General features: G+C 43.9%; 2 protein-coding genes across 2 annotated transcripts in view; one reads left to right on the top strand and one right to left on the bottom strand.

Annotated features, from left to right (window-relative positions):
* Nucleotides 1–501: 501 nt before the first annotated feature.
* On the top strand, nucleotides 502–11,452 carry tgfb3 (transforming growth factor, beta 3). The gene is made up of 7 exons (XM_083998320.1): nucleotides 502–1,269; nucleotides 5,745–5,908; nucleotides 7,207–7,336; nucleotides 7,452–7,559; nucleotides 9,840–9,996; nucleotides 10,630–10,783; nucleotides 10,888–11,452. Exons 1-7 carry the CDS (start codon nucleotides 924–926, stop codon nucleotides 11,044–11,046), a joined length of 1,218 nt encoding a protein of 405 aa, XP_083854446.1. The 5' UTR covers nucleotides 502–923; the 3' UTR covers nucleotides 11,047–11,452.
* Nucleotides 11,453–11,700: 248 nt separating this feature from the next.
* Nucleotides 11,701–15,242, bottom strand: part of ttll5 (tubulin tyrosine ligase-like family, member 5) — a 49,316-nt gene continuing 45,774 nt past the window's right edge. The window contains exon 31 of the mRNA XM_083998319.1: nucleotides 11,701–13,869. Coding sequence (XP_083854445.1) covers nucleotides 13,817–13,869 — 53 coding nt within the window. The 3' untranslated portion in view covers nucleotides 11,701–13,816. The remainder of the gene's footprint in view (nucleotides 13,870–15,242) is intronic.

Genomic DNA, 15,242 nt, shown 5'->3' on the forward strand with positions numbered 1-15,242 from the left:
TTTTCTTCTGAAACTTTATTTTGGATGTTGTCACTATAGTCAAAAGACTCGTATATTATATGTCTACTGAGTGGATCAGGCCACAGAGCCTGCCTTTAATTGATGGAAACCTGCGAGCGCACAACAAAGCAGCTCCAGCCTGATTCAATAAAATGCAAACGATAAAAGGGCAGGGGGAAAAAAAACTAACGTTACCTTGACAAATCAGTGCAATCGTTGTAATTTTTGTTTTGTTTTGCCTTTTTTTTCCCTGACGCACACCCCATCTTGCGAAATCACACATTGCCCAATATTAATACCACGCACGTTTTCTAAAGTCTGATTGAAAAACAGCTTTGACGATATAAAGTTCAAAGTCTTCGCCCATTGAACGCGTTTCAGAATAAGTCAGATCTCATTGTCCGGGCTGCAACTTGCTGCACCTCCCTCGGTAAAACGTCACAGCTTGTGACTATAAAGTGTGAGTGAGAGTGGAAAAGCGCCTGAGAGTGTCTGAGGCTGGACTGCAGGGAGTTCAGGAGGGAGGCGCACTGACTCCAAAAAGAACAAGTGGATGGAAAGAGCCCAGTGCAATGGAGAAACTGAACCACGGTGCAGAGATCGGTGCCATGTAAATTAAGAAGAAGGGAAGAGATGCTTGCATGAGACAAGGGGGAATGAAGAGTGAGATAAAGAGTTTTGATGAGGAGTTGAGATTATTTTCCAAAATGGCACGGATTTGCTCCAATGCAAATGCGCATTTTGCAAAGATGACATAGCACTTGAGAAAATGGGATTCCTGCAGGAACAGAACTCACTCACGACCTGAATGAAAAGAGAAAAGGAATTCTATTCAACTCGGAATTTAGTTTTGTTTCTATTTCTTTTATTTTTTCCTTCTTTTACTTGACAAGCCACGGTTGTGAGTGAACGCAGCGTGAAATATGAATCTGGGCAAAGCACTTCTGTTTTTCCTCCTCTCTAACTGTGTGACAATGACTTTGTCGCTATCCACTTGCACCACTGTGGACATTGACCACATAAAGAAAAAAAGAGTGGAGGCGGTCCGAGGACAGATCCTCAGTAAACTCCGACTGACCAGTCCGCCTCGGACAACAGGTCCAAATCAAGTACCGCTTCAGGTTCTGGCCCTTTACAATAGCACCAGGGAGCTCATTGAGGAGCTGGGAAGAGCCAGACAACAGAGTTGTGGACAGGATAACACGGAGACTGAGTACTATGCAAAAGAGATTTACAAGTTCAACATGATCAATGGTCCACCAGAAAACAGTAAGTCAACTTTTGCTTTTTGCATCATCTCATCATCTCATCCTCACCCAATACACTGCAGCCTTTTATATTTGGGATGGGAAAGGTTAGTTGTGATTGGCAATACTTTGCACCATGCTGCCAATATTTTTGTTGTTGTTGCATTTCTTTTTTCTTTGCGCAGATGTATTCAAGCCAATAAAACTACAAACCGTTATCTGCCCACGATACCAAATCATTATCTAGGTGGAAGTAACGGTGTTGAAAACAGCGATGTCATTTTTCCAGCTGGCGGTGAGTCCGCTCGTGTCCGTGCAGCTTTTACGCACAGACGCGCCTGTGAGCAGTGGAGCGGCGCGCAAAGGAGAGGGCAAAGTAAACAGTCTAATTGGAATGAGCACCATTCCTCATACATACCTCGCAGCAAAGCCATGGGAACTCCAGCTTAAGTCTGACACATTCCTAAGAGGGGAAAATTCTCAGGCAGTTAAGTCTACTATTTATTGCCAACTCCAATACCTCATTTCCATTTTCTGGCCGTGAGTTTCCCAATATTTTTCATCCACTGTTAGACTCTCTCACCTCTATTTCCTTACTATTTCTTTCTAGTAGCCAGGGGCTGAGTAGCTCAGTGTTATGATCTAATTCCCTTGTCCATCCATATTGGTATTTCCTGTATAAAGTATGGTCCATTGATTGTTCCAGAAATCAGAAACAGAAGCTGAGTGAGCAGCAGATTCTCCAAGAGGGAGTCAGTTTGTAAGTGGAGGGTGTTGGATCGGTGCCCCCCACTTACGGTCAGAGGTCGGGTTGGTGCTCGGTGTTACCAGTTTGAAATCAACAGGTGTTTATGCTGTGCTGTGACACTGAGCAGAGCCTCAGCCTAAGTCCTGAATCAAATCCATTTCACAGGTCCCACAAAGTGCTTCTGACATTCAAAATACACAGCTCGGGGTTTATCCACTGGTCAGAGGTAGCCAGAGCTCCCAAAACAAACAGAGGTCTAAGGAGTGGGATCAGTGATGGCCATGTGCCCAGGACACACCATGCTGGCCTCATACAGTAGGCCATACTGCAGGTGATAATACAAGACATGAACCTGATTCAGTCATGCCCCGACTGCCCCAAACAGCTCATTTAAGGATGCCTCTGTGAAAAATTAACAAAGGGGTTCCAACATATGTTAATTAGAACTCTTCTTTCTCTTTCCATTGTGTAATTTTGAAGAGAGCAGGGCATGTTGCAGTGTGTAGGAACATAATGTCTGTCACCTTGATAATTTTGCAGCGTAGTTCATTTTCATTCCTGCTGGATATAATGAGTTTTACATTCGCTGTTTTTGGACGGTGGGAGTATTTGGGACTATGGTCAAGTTTTTTCACAAGCAGTTAAAAAGTTAAACAGAAACTTTTCTCTCATACTTGAATGCACCACTTGCTCCAGACAACTCTGGTAGACACTACTACTGGTTGAGACACGGCAGCGAGCTTGATCCTCCTCTTCTAGTGCATCAGAGGAGCAGCGTGGCTAGTTATACCACCGCAACCCAAATACAGCTGAAAAAATAAATGAGATAAGGATATATTTCAAGTGAAGGATGAACTTTGGCGCAATAGCAGACTCTCACAGGTTAAAATTAAGAGAGCTCACACTTCGCACACTGGCATGCAGGTTCAGCGAAATTATAAGCCAATCATTGACTCAGCGTTGGGTCAGTAAAAACTGAGAACTGACGCTGACTGAGGACAGCAGGGGAGCTGATATATGGGATAGAAGAAAGATGATGTCATCTGAACAAACAGAGACAGAGGTCTTTGGCCTGCTCCCAAAGAAACAACCCCCCGCCCACCCCCACCTCAACAAGACTTTCATGCCTTCACCATCTTTGCTTCCTCATCCTCAATCAAATGGGTTTGGGGGTGTGGCAGGGGAGTTGTTTTTCTTTAGAAGAGAGAGCTCCATCATATTATCTCATCTGCCGTAACGGCTGGCCACAGTCGATCATTCGATGTCCACAGTCTGAGGAAGGAAGTAGAGAATGAGACTCTTTAAAAGCAGCACTTTGAATTCTGTTTGTTAATTTACAGGGTAATTGATCCATTGTTTCCATCAGAGCATAATGCAAACAAGTTTATATCCCACAATGCTACAACTGAAGTAGATAACACAGAGCTCAAACAAACAGATTTCCAGAGAAATCTCTGTCGTCCTTCATGAGACCTGGACACTTCAGCAGCTGGCTAGCACCTGCTGCCTTATGCTTCTTATTTCCTTTGTTTACCTCCACAAGCTCTGGAGAGACTGACATCACAGACAGGCCTCTGGGCAAAAGGGCAAGAAGAGGTGATTCCTGGGAGTTTTTTTTTTTTTTTTATCAGCGAGAGGAAAGGATCCCAGACACAGGAGGCTGAGGCGTGTGTCAGGGTGTGAGGTGTGGTGGATGGCGTCTGGGTGCGGCAGTTTATGTGAAGCTTTACTGCAGAGCTATTCAAAAGCCTGCCCCCAGGGGCTCTGTACTGTTTTACCTCAAAATCCCTCATTTAAAGCCCATCTTCATTCAAATTAATTGAGTGATAATATGAGAATGAGATCAACTGGGTATAATTTTGTTATCCAGGCTTTTATATGTGACTATAAATAGACTTTTGCAAGCGTTTTAATGATAAAGTCCTACAGTAAAACTCCATTCTCTAATTGTAGTAGAATCTGTTTACGAATAGAGTGTAATTTACAGTAACTCAAGTTACTCACATAATGTTTATCAATACAGAGTATATATACTTAAATCTACTATTTACCAGATAAATCTTTTTATTTCTGAGTGGATTTATCAGGAGGAATTAAAACTTGCAGGAGTTTTACACACATTGATCTGTGCTTCTTTGTACACAGCAGGTGAGAGGTTGGACATAAGTCAGCATCCCAACACTCAGTCTCCAGAGCTGTCATCTAAAGATGGCTGGGGTCAGACAATTAGTGAATGTATTTCATTTTAATTATACAAGCAATCCCCTCCACTCACCAACATGGAACAAATTACCTTTCAGACCCTTGGCAAAAATAAGCCATAATGTGAAATCCACCTAAAACCATTGCAATGGGAAAAATGAGGTCATCCAAAAGGAAACCAAAGACTTGATTAGAATTTCAAATCTCCCCTCGAAGTGGGGCTTTCCACCTTCTGTGGGGGAGGCGGGGGTGGGGGTGGGGGGGCAGACAGGGCAGTGTGTGAGGGGGAGGAAAAGGCTACTGAGGTTTCCTCCTTATAGATTGTGTGGAAACACTGGACAGATATCTGGCTGGGGATGAATGCTGAAAAGGTCACCTATAAATAGGGAAAGTAAAAAAAAAAACTTTGTGGAAATATCAGATAATGACTGGGAGGACACTGAAATAGGATTATGGGTCAAATGAAGTACAGATACTTGGAGATGTGCAAGTTCCTTTTGCATGACACAGAGAGAGTTTCCATTTGTACAGAAACAGCTCGAGGTGCAAATCAGCTAAAGGTGCAATGCCCCCTTTCAACCACCAGCAAATCTGAGGCTTGGTAATAAAGCTTAAGCTTGGGGTAATAAATTAGCCATGGCTTGGCTGTAAATGACTGTTTCCACTAGGCTCATAAAAAGTTTGCTATGTGCTTGTTTTGCTCAACTCTGCATGTGCTTGGCCTGTTAAAATAATAAACTGTTCAATGGTATTACGGTATAAAAGGGGGAAAGGCTTCATTGCGACAGGAAGCTTTTCAGATAGAATCACAATGTGGCCATTTATTTGGCTGATTCTGCAAAAGGTTGCGGTGCATACCCACACTGCATGTAGGCAGCCAGCAAGTTATCACTTGTTGAGCATGTACACAGTGAGGTTACTGTCATGATGGAGTCCCCAACCCCCCCTCAGTGGTTTGGTTTTTCAGGTAATGTTCTGCTCCAGCACGTGAGCCCGCATGTTCCCGTCTAACCCTCTTGGCTTCTGTCCGAGTCCTTCGAGCACCTGTTGGGCTCCAGAGCTGGTGGGAGGGAGAGCACGCTGCTGCCGTCCCTCTGCAGCCTGCTGCTCCACCACCACCACCACCACCACCACCACATGGGACATTTGGTTTTCATTTCATGACATCAACTTGTTGCTAACTCGGACCGCACAAAGCATAAGCAGATGGTTTGCGGTAATGACTCCCTGGAATGGTTCAGAAATAGTTAAAAAGAAAAAAAAAAAACATGAAATTATTATTTCTATCTGTGGTAGTGGGGAAATCCTCTGCAAAAAAAAAACTTATCAATAATCGAAATGTAAACATGTCCACCCCTGTTAGGATGTCAGTGGAAAATAGGCTTTGATAACATGTACACAATGAGGTAACAGATGAATAAGAGCTTAAAGGGATTTTGACAAGAGAAACAATGAGGCTTCCAATCTGATCTTTTTTTTCTTTAAAGGAGATATTTGATCGCATTTTCAGAGCCACTGTTGAGTCATCATTTCCACTTTACCTGCAGATGACCTCCCCTACTGCCCTAAGGGTATCACCTCCAAGGTATTCCGCTTCAACGTATCGACCATGGAGAAGAACTCCACCAACTTGTTCCGGGCTGAGTTTCGAGCCCTGCGGATCCCCAACCCCAACGCCAAGAAAAACGAGCAGAGAATTGAGCTCTACCAGGTGTGTGACCTGACCGTTCATTTCCACTGTTAGCAGAGCGCAGGGGGGTAATGTGCTCAATTTCTCTCAAAAGGCCTGTGCAGGTCAGCGAGAAAGATGAAAACATTTATATTAGGGTGTCCAACTCCCTCTCTCCTCTTTTCATCCACTGATTGTTATTCCATGTGCTTATAGTCAAATGGATTCTACATTAGGACAAATTTAAGAGCTTGCACAGCCGTCTTTAAGAAACCCTAGATTACCATGCGGCAGTTTCTTCTTTCTTAGCTGTCAATCTCAAAGCAGTTGTCCATCCTTGTTAGATCAAGTAAGGCATTATGCTTTCAACAGGGGGTTTATAGACCTGCACCTGCATTTGTGTGTTGTGTATTAGTGTTTTTTTTCCCAGTGTGTTAGAGCTCGCATCTGTTAGATGTCAGTGTGTGGGGTGGCAAGGATGGATTTTTTTCTCTTTTTTTCAGTTTCCTCATTAATCTCCCGTGAGAGACTAGGAGTAATGATCAGGTTCCAACATTTCCTGCCAGGGAGACAAGCGTCTCCTGAATGCATACCGCCTCTGAGGCAAGGCTCTGGCCAGCGCTGAATACAGACTGTCAGGCCCTCAGATTGTTTCCAGGGGCCTAAGAGGAGATAGAGGCAGGGTCACCCACTGGGGGAGTAAATGGAGCCGCCTGCTCACCCCCACACTTTTCAGGCTGGAGCTGATTGGCAGAGGGCTGACGCTGGCAGTCCTCTGGCCCCGCTTTCCCACAGGAAGGCAGATTAGATGCTGACAATGTTCAGGAACCTGGTTATCCATAGCACGGCTGTGGGGCTAAGTGCTCGTAACCACCACCCAAACACATACATTTCTCACCACAGATAAACAGTGTGGGTGTGCACATGTATATCTGAAACACACTGTTACAGGTTTTCCTCCGTCGTCAGTTCTTGTACATTTGGGGGTTTCAACACGATAACATCGCTAGGATGTGAATGCCCACAGAGATACCGGGAAGCCTCCTCCCTGAACCGTTTGACACTGCATCTAGGAGCCCAGCTAAATTCACAGTCTGAACTGCTGATGTGAAGGACAGCCAGGTTCTCATTGGCAGGAGGGTAACACGCAGGCATTAACTTGCAAAATGGGGATATCAACACAGGGAGTCACTTTTTCCATGAAGAGTAGACGTTTGGCCCAAGGCATCCTGGAGAGTCTGGCTCAGACAGACAGCTCTGGTTCTGTGTGTCAGTGCGTATGTGCGTAAAAAAAAAAGAGAGTTTATGCAGCTGGGTCACATTTTCATCTTTCCTCGCAGATCCTCCAGACAGACGACCCCAAAGCCAAACAGCGCTACGTTGGGGGCAAGAACGTCCTGACCAAGGGAACGCCTGAGTGGGTCTCCTTTGATGTTACAGAGACAGTGAGGGAGTGGCTAATGTATCGACGTGAGTGGGACACCTTGAATTTTCTTTGTATCACATATCCTGCAAGGGAATGAAGGACATTCCCTTGGGGAAAAATGTCAGCTTCTTACACCTTTCTTCTCTTGTTACCCCTCAGAGACCAATCTTGGCCTGGAGATCAGTGTGCATTGTCCCTGCCATACTTTCAGGCCTAATGGTGACATTATCGAAAATGCCAACGAGGTGCTGGAGGTCAAGTTCAAAGGTGAGACTGCGTTTCACAGTGATGTGACGAACCGAGATGGTTTGGGTTTGTATCAACAGGCTATGTTGTTTTTTCCTACAGCTTGTTATGAGCCGACTTCAGCCAGTTCAAATTTCAGTTTAACAAGGTATTAGTGTGAAGTGTTGAAAACAATATTGCAGTGGATTGAAACTTATATAGAATATTACAAGTGGAAAAGAGAAAAAAACAAACCCTCAAGAGTGAGAATAGGTTTAGGGCAAGAGTTCAGATTATTAGTTGTCAAATTCAGAGGAATGTTTTTATTGTAGGCTATGTCCCTTAGTTCATTGCACGACTCTGCATATTAATAGTATGAAGTAAAGGAAACGGCTCAACATTGTGGTATATACAAGTATTTGCTTAGCTGGTGAGAGTTTAATGTCTGTATAGTAACTATGAGGCTACGTCAAATATCTAGTTAGCTCAGTTAGCTCGGTTTAGACTGGAAACAGTTAGCCTAGCTCCTTCCAAACATTAAAAAAAACTGCCTTACACCTTTAAAGCACACAAAATGATACGACATATCTTGTTTGACACAAAAACTAAAAATGTAAGAACATTATGTGTATTTAGGGATAGTGATACACTATTTCTTGGCTGAAAAGATTCATGGAACAGGGCCAGGCTTGCATTTCTGCCTGTTTAGCATGTTCAGGCTAACGTACGTTACGCTGCGGCTTCATGTTTAGCAAACAGTTCTGAGAGTGGTATCAATCTTCTCAACTAAGTCTTAGAAAGAAACAAATACGCACATTTCCCCAATGAAACATCTTGCACAACTCCCTTTAAAAATAAAACACAACATATTTTATGTGGGCGGCCATAATGGGAGATCAGTAAATCAAATATCAAAGATTTTTGTGCTGATTAAATGTGGACCAATCACAATCTCAGTCTCACCTGCTGTGCATAACTGAGTCCAGAGAGTTTCTTCTGTAGATTTCCAGGAGGTTTTTTTTTGTGCCGTTCAGTCTGCGGCTGCTTGGCCTGTATTTGGTCAGAATTAGTCTCTGCTTTTGATCTCTCATAGTAAAAAGATGTTCTGCCAGTTTGTATTCATGATCACGAGCCAGATAACAATTCAGTTTGTTTAAATTGTTTGATTTGTCTAATGTTTCAGATAGGCATCTCTTGTTTGTTGAAAAATTTGGTTTATTCTGATTAGCGCCATTAGGCAGTGCTGGTTTTAGGATGATGATTTGCATTAGTGAGTCTCAGGACCAGTTGATACAAGAGGCTCTTTCTGGGTTGAGATTTTTGCTTTAATGCCGGCTTCAGATGTTTCCAAAATTTTGTAAATAGTACTTTGATTATTAGAAGTGGAAGTTGGCATGTAATAGTTGGTCATTAGTTTCTCTTTTGATATTTAATATGGTCCTACAAATCTGCCTATATGAAGCTTAATCTGGTGATGCAGTGTTGGCAGAGGGGACTCCATCCTGTGGACTGGAAGAAAGTCCAAATATTTCAGATCAAAATTAGTCTGTTTTTGGATCCTTTTCTTCATTTGTGTAACGACTCAAGAGGCCTTTTATTTCACTGTATTTACTGCCAGATTAAAGTTACCTGAGGCGTTGTTTTTGAGTGCAAGTTAGTCAATGTGCATTGAGAATCTGATTACTGTACAATCACAATACTTTCATTATTCTGAGACTGGTCTAAAAAAAAAAAAGTTCAGTCGTCAACATGTTCCTTAAGGCTCTTTGAGGCCTTTTTGTTAAGATAATGGGTTTCCTTTCTGAGAGGAAGAGAGACACACAGAGCATGGGAATACAATTGATCTGGTATCTCACTTAGCACTGGAGCCCCCGGCCCTCGGTCCTGGGAACACTCCCGACTGGCTTGGCCACAAGGAATGTGCTGCCACGGTGCTCAGACGTTTGGCCCTGAATTAAAGAGGGGCGTACATATCCACCAGCAGCATCTCTCCTGAGATATCCACTGCTTAAGCTATCAGGGGTAGATTGGATGAGCAGACACAGGCCCAGGGGGGAAAATGGGGGAAAGAAGGAAGGTTGAGGGACCAGTGTTAAATAAGGAGACGGAAGAAAAGTGAGCCAGAAATGAATGAACCCCGTCCTGGAGATTACAGTATCCTTATGTAAAAGTTACAACTGACTAGTCTGATTAGAGTTAAGTTGCAGATCTTGAAGCTCAGGCATCTTTACAACTCTACAAATCTTTGGCATTTTTGTGCTGTTTTCTTTTTTTTTTTCTTCATGTGATCCTCCAGAGTGACTAACTGACTTGCCCCTGCAGGTATGGAAGCAGACTACGAGGATGTGAGCCGTGCAAAAAAACAAAAGGAGCAGTTCTACCCCCACCTCATCCTCATGATGCTCCCTCCCCACAGGCTGGATGCCCAGTCTTCTTCCCGCAGGCGCAAGCGGGCACTTGACACCAATTACTGCTTCAAGTAAGGCACATTTCTCCATCCTGGAAAATGTTATGCACTGCTGGACTATTTTTATTGTCTTTTACTTTCCAAAATAATTTCTCTGGCTGCACCTGCACTGTCAGCTCTGGAGCTTTGAGCACCAAGATACTTAAAAAAATACTGCAAATAAAAAGGCAGCTATTTGTGTCTTGCAGGCAGGAGGGCAGGGGAGAGGAGGGGGGGGGGGGGGGGTGTTACATTATATCGTCTAGTGTGCCAGCCAAAGCAAAATGAAATAGAAAAATCATCTGCCACAAAGATGGCAGGGAAGAAGAGTGGGCACAGAGGCACGAGCTTGTTAATCCCACAGACGAGCATGACACAGGTATTAGCTGATACAAGTTGGGATCTGTCCCAGTACTAGCAAATGTTACCTCCTCTTAACACACCGTCTCCTCGGCTCTGGATTTCCTCCATCAGGCTGACAGGCAGCACCAAAGACACCTGGGCTGAATCCAAGGGAGAGGGAAAATAAGGGCACACCTATGAGTGGAATTTCTGAACTTCTTTCTCCTGCCTGGCTCTGAGCCCACATGGAGGGAAATGTATACAAGTCTTAAAATTGTTTGTTTTAAAGTGTGCGTAATCCTCGCTGTCCTCTCCCATTTGCAGCAATTACGAGGAGAACTGCTGCGTGCGACCACTATATATTAACTTCCGGCAGGATTTAGGTTGGAGGTGGATCCATCAGCCTGAAGGTTACTATGCTAACTTCTGCTCTGGGCCCTGTCCTTACCTCCGCAGCGCAGACACCACCCACAGCTCGGTGAGAAGAAGTGCTGCAACACATATATATAAATAAAGTCATGAATCTGTTTTGTCTCTGAGATTTGTTTGTTGATCGCCCTCTCCCTCTGCTCCCTCTCAAAGCTGCTGAGCCTCTACAACACCTTGAACCCCGAAGCGTCCGCCTCACCCTGCTGTGTTCCTCAGGACCTGGAGCCCCTCACCATCCTCTACTACGTGGGTCGCTCCCCTAAAGTCGAGCAGCTCTCCAACATGGTCGTCAAGTCCTGCAAGTGCAGCTAAACTTCGGAGCTCCACGGCCCCGGCGAGAGACGTGGGATGTGGCGGCGGCTCCCAGCACTACTCAGGAGCAGGCGTGAAGGTGTTAGAGGAGGGGGAGCGCGGTGCGGTTTGTCCTCCATGAGTCCCTCTTCCCTCTGCTTCGGCCTTGCCTGAGCTCTCATGAACATCAAAGATGCAGTCCACCACTCTGCTCACAACCATTGGCAGCATTTACCTAAAAGACTCGTCAAAACACCACTTCACTAAGAGCGCTCTCAAACCCATCAGACCTCTTGTTGACCTTCAACAATCACCTTTGAACAAAAGTGTTTCTCATGTTTTTTGTTTTTTGTTTTTTTTATATTCCAACATTTTGAACAGCCTGTACCTCAATGTTATGTGACATTGGTATTCAAACCCCCGTTCCCAACGAAAGAGGAACAGAACTATAATTGTCTCGCAATGACCACTGCATTCTCAAGGACATAAAATAATTGCAGTCAAAAAAAACAAAAAGAGAAAAAAATGACTGAGAATGCAGACTGAACTCAGCATGACAGGACTACGTCAAAGAGGGTAAGATAACAATGAGTGTTTGCCGAGAGCAAACACATCCCTCGGCCCCGACTCACAGGACACCTTGGGATGTCCAAGCTGGAAACTGACGCTGTGTTCGGCACGGCTCCCTTCGCTGTGTATTTAGGATTCAATGCTGTTAAATGAAAATGACCTTAGGAAAAAAAGAAAGAAAAGAAAACATGCTGGAAACCAACCTTTATTTCAAAGTAGTATTTCCATGGTTATGTTTACCTCTGTAATGCAACAGGATGGTGATTCCAGGGATTGTTTTGTTTTTAAGTGAAGCCTTTCTGTTGTATGAAACGATGTATGTCGCTAAGTGAACACTTAACTAGATCACAAACTGTAAATGTTTTTTTTTTCTTATTACTCTTGGAAACACTTTTTTTTAATTAAAAAAAAATCAACAGTTGGATAAAAGCGTTCTATGTTCATTGTTGAGTTTTAATGTTTTCTTACATTATTTTAGAGCACTTTATTTTAAAGGGTAACAGAGTAAATTTAGATGACCAAAGTGAAAACATCCAACTTTTATAGTACAGTATGTGTATGTGAACAAATACATTTACTGACATGATCAGCATGTTTCAATGTGTTCCAGTTCTTCATGTCATTGTTATTTGCTACAAACTGCCTGAATGATTCTTAAAATATTACAGTCCCATGCATGTGTGTTGTAAACAATCGGGAACAAAACAGACTGGAAATAACAGACTGTATATATTGTTGTTTAGCCACAGTAGATCATACACATTGGATTTGGACTGTATTGTTGGATTCCTGTAACACAGCATGCACTGGCTTTAACAGCAGTTCGTCCACAACATGAAGTTTAACATCGATCACTACAAAGAAATCCAATACCATCAAAGTGTAATAAAAGCAGCTCTGTTGTACTGCATTGAAAACTACAATCTGTGCAAAAAACACTCTGATGGTAATCATCAGTTGATATGACAAATACATGCATGAAATTCAAGTATTTCTGACAAAGTCATCATAAACATATGCTAAATCTACTGATATATAACAGAGATCATTTATTCTATCAACACGCCCTGAGTCAACTCGCTATATGGTCCCAAGAAACTGAATATCCGGGAGGATATTGGTCTGCTGGTGCAGCATTAACCTTCACTGTAGGAAAGGCTGTGCATAACCATAATTCCTCTTTAAGTTATGCTTTGAGCTACAGAAATGGCCACAAAGACCTCTCGGTGGACAATATACAGTAAATAAATACTGAGGCAATAACAATAATTTACTTATTATACCAAAGATATTAAATTTGGTCCATCCAAGGACAACAACATCGATATCTCCACAGTTTACAAGAACACTCACAAGCTCACTGGATTCTTGATATAAGACATAACCCCTGTTTTCAACACTGTTACATCATCCTTGTAAACAGGGAACAAGGCAGCAAGCAAATTGTATTTAAGCTAAAACATTCAGAATTTCCTTTTCAAGCCTACAGGCAAAGGATGCTTCACTTGAACACATCCCCAGACAATGGCCATAGAGTCTAGTTTGGCAACTGTTTGGCTTCCTACAAGGACTGGCTGCTGGAGTCGTCTAAAGCCAGAAGCCACACATGAATGGAGCTTCTCTGCATGTTCTCCATTCGGGGCAGCAAGATGAGAAGCTGCTCAGGCAATACCCCCTCCCACATCTCAACTGTTTAACTTTATAGGAAGGGGGGAAAAAAATACTTGAATGAATGGATTGCGGTGCACATGCCACTGCATGAGCAAAGAATACAACGTTGAAATGATTGTTAAAATACCACTAGCACTTGAAGAACCACCTGCTGACGGCTATCTGTCAGTGAAATCTCTCTATGGCATCAGTAGCATGGAGGGAATGAGGGCGGGCAACTGTTGGGATATAGACTTAATGTAGCAGAAAGGGATTTGGCGGAGGGCGGGTGGTGGGGTTGGTCGGCGGCTGAAAAGGCCAACTGATGTCGAGCTGCGCAACAAAATCCCAACCTGCGTCAAAGCTGGGCATTCCTGACCTGGCAGACTATCCTCTCGCATGTCTGTTGCTGTATCACAGAGAAATTAATAGGACCCTGTTCGATGTCTGGCATGCTTTCATCTGTTGCTGTTGTCCTTTCCCAGAATACACCTCTGTGAGGATGTGGTTACATGCAGAGACACCTGTCTGGCCAGCAGAGCGGCGGGACGTGCCTCTGGTCACCTTCGTGTCATCTGTGACTGGGCTCCTGGCCCTGGAACAGCTTGCGGTACACAGAAAGACCTGCTGAACAACAGACGAAAGAAAAATTAGCACAAGAGGTAAAAAAAAAAAAAAAAAGGCAGTCGAAGAAGGTCTTCCTCATGTGTGTACACGGAAATGTTTAGGTCAAACCTGGAGGAGTTTTTTTCTCCTGCTGAGCCCACTGAAACCCTCCTGGTGGAGCTTCTGTTGATCCTTTTAATTATCCACGGTCAGAGTGGTTACCAGCAGATCTGGGCTCAGCCAGCTCACTGCTCAGCCTTTTGTCTGACTGTCCCTCCACTCTCAGCCTGCTCGGCCCTCGTCCTATCGCCTGGCACGCAGCCAGGCATCCAGTAGAAAAGGCATTCCAAGTACAGTCAGAGCTGCCGTGTTTGTGCTCCCAAACAGTATTCCCTTTCATTCCCTCTCTGCATACTCTGTTTATTTTGGTGCTCTTTTACACCGTGGGGCCTGAGTGAGCTGGAAAACGAAAACATCTCCCCCGACTTCCAACCCGATGACATGACCGCTGGAAGCAGCTTCCTCTAGCTCAGCAAAAGGAAGATAAAGGGGACAATATTCTCTCCCCCATACCCCACTCAAAATGTCACTTGGAAGTAAAAATGACAGAAGAAATGATGTCACCCATTTGTTAAATGGCAAACGCACCCAAAAACATCTTAATGAGCCAAAGAGAAGTGGAGTGTAATCAGGCATCTACCATGATTGTTCACAGCTTGGATTTTCCTGTGCTTGTGCCTTACACTCAAATACAAAAACCCTGTAATATGTTTTTTTTTAATTCTGAAAGAAAAAATGTGTTTCAGTCAATACTTCCAATCAATCTTCCAATGGCTTGTGTAATACAACTTAAGTTGTTAACTGCCAGTTGCTACCTTTCCTTTCCTTTCCTTCCCAGCAAGGCATCACGCAGTGTTATTTTGATACAGGCCTAAGCTATCCGTCCTGACATGATCAGACTCCCATTAAAATGGCACAAGTGCAGCATTCATTTCCTTCTCAAGCAATAAATCTCCTCACAGTCACAGTCTGTGAAGCCCTGAGAACGTCGAGAGGAAAACTTCAAGGCCGCGACTGTAAAACACATGTGGCCGGTCGATATGATCTGGGTTTGTAAGATCTGATACCGTAGGTCCTCATCAAAGCCCCCCACCCACCCCCTCCTCCTCCCAGATCAAAAATTAACACATAAGAAGCAGGCAAAGAAAGGGAGTGGGGGGGTTGAGCTGGGGGTGAGGGGGTAAGTGAGCAAGGAAAAGTTTTTCAGAGGATAAAGGCAGAGTTGTGTGAGCAGAGAGAGGAAGAGATTAAGAGAGGGCACAAGAGAGAGATAAAGGGAGAGTGTGATTTATGGTGGTTGACAGCTGATCATAGAGAATGCCCTCCATTTG

This window comes from Trachurus trachurus, assembly GCF_905171665.1.
Source record: "Trachurus trachurus genome assembly, chromosome: 22".
Taxonomy (NCBI): domain Eukaryota; kingdom Metazoa; phylum Chordata; class Actinopteri; order Carangiformes; family Carangidae; genus Trachurus; species Trachurus trachurus.

Bases quoted from the DNA above. Each gene is read 5' to 3' on its own strand.
- tgfb3 (XM_083998320.1), top strand. From the start codon at position 924: ATGAATCTGGGCAAAGCACTTCTGTTTTTCCTCCTCTCTAACTGTGTG. The intron at 5,909-7,206 runs GTGTGTGACCTG...CTTTCCTCGCAG, and splicing joins AGAGAATTGAGCTCTACCAG to ATCCTCCAGACAGACGACCC. The intron at 7,560-9,839 runs GTGAGACTGCGT...TTGCCCCTGCAG, and splicing joins GCTGGAGGTCAAGTTCAAAG to GTATGGAAGCAGACTACGAG.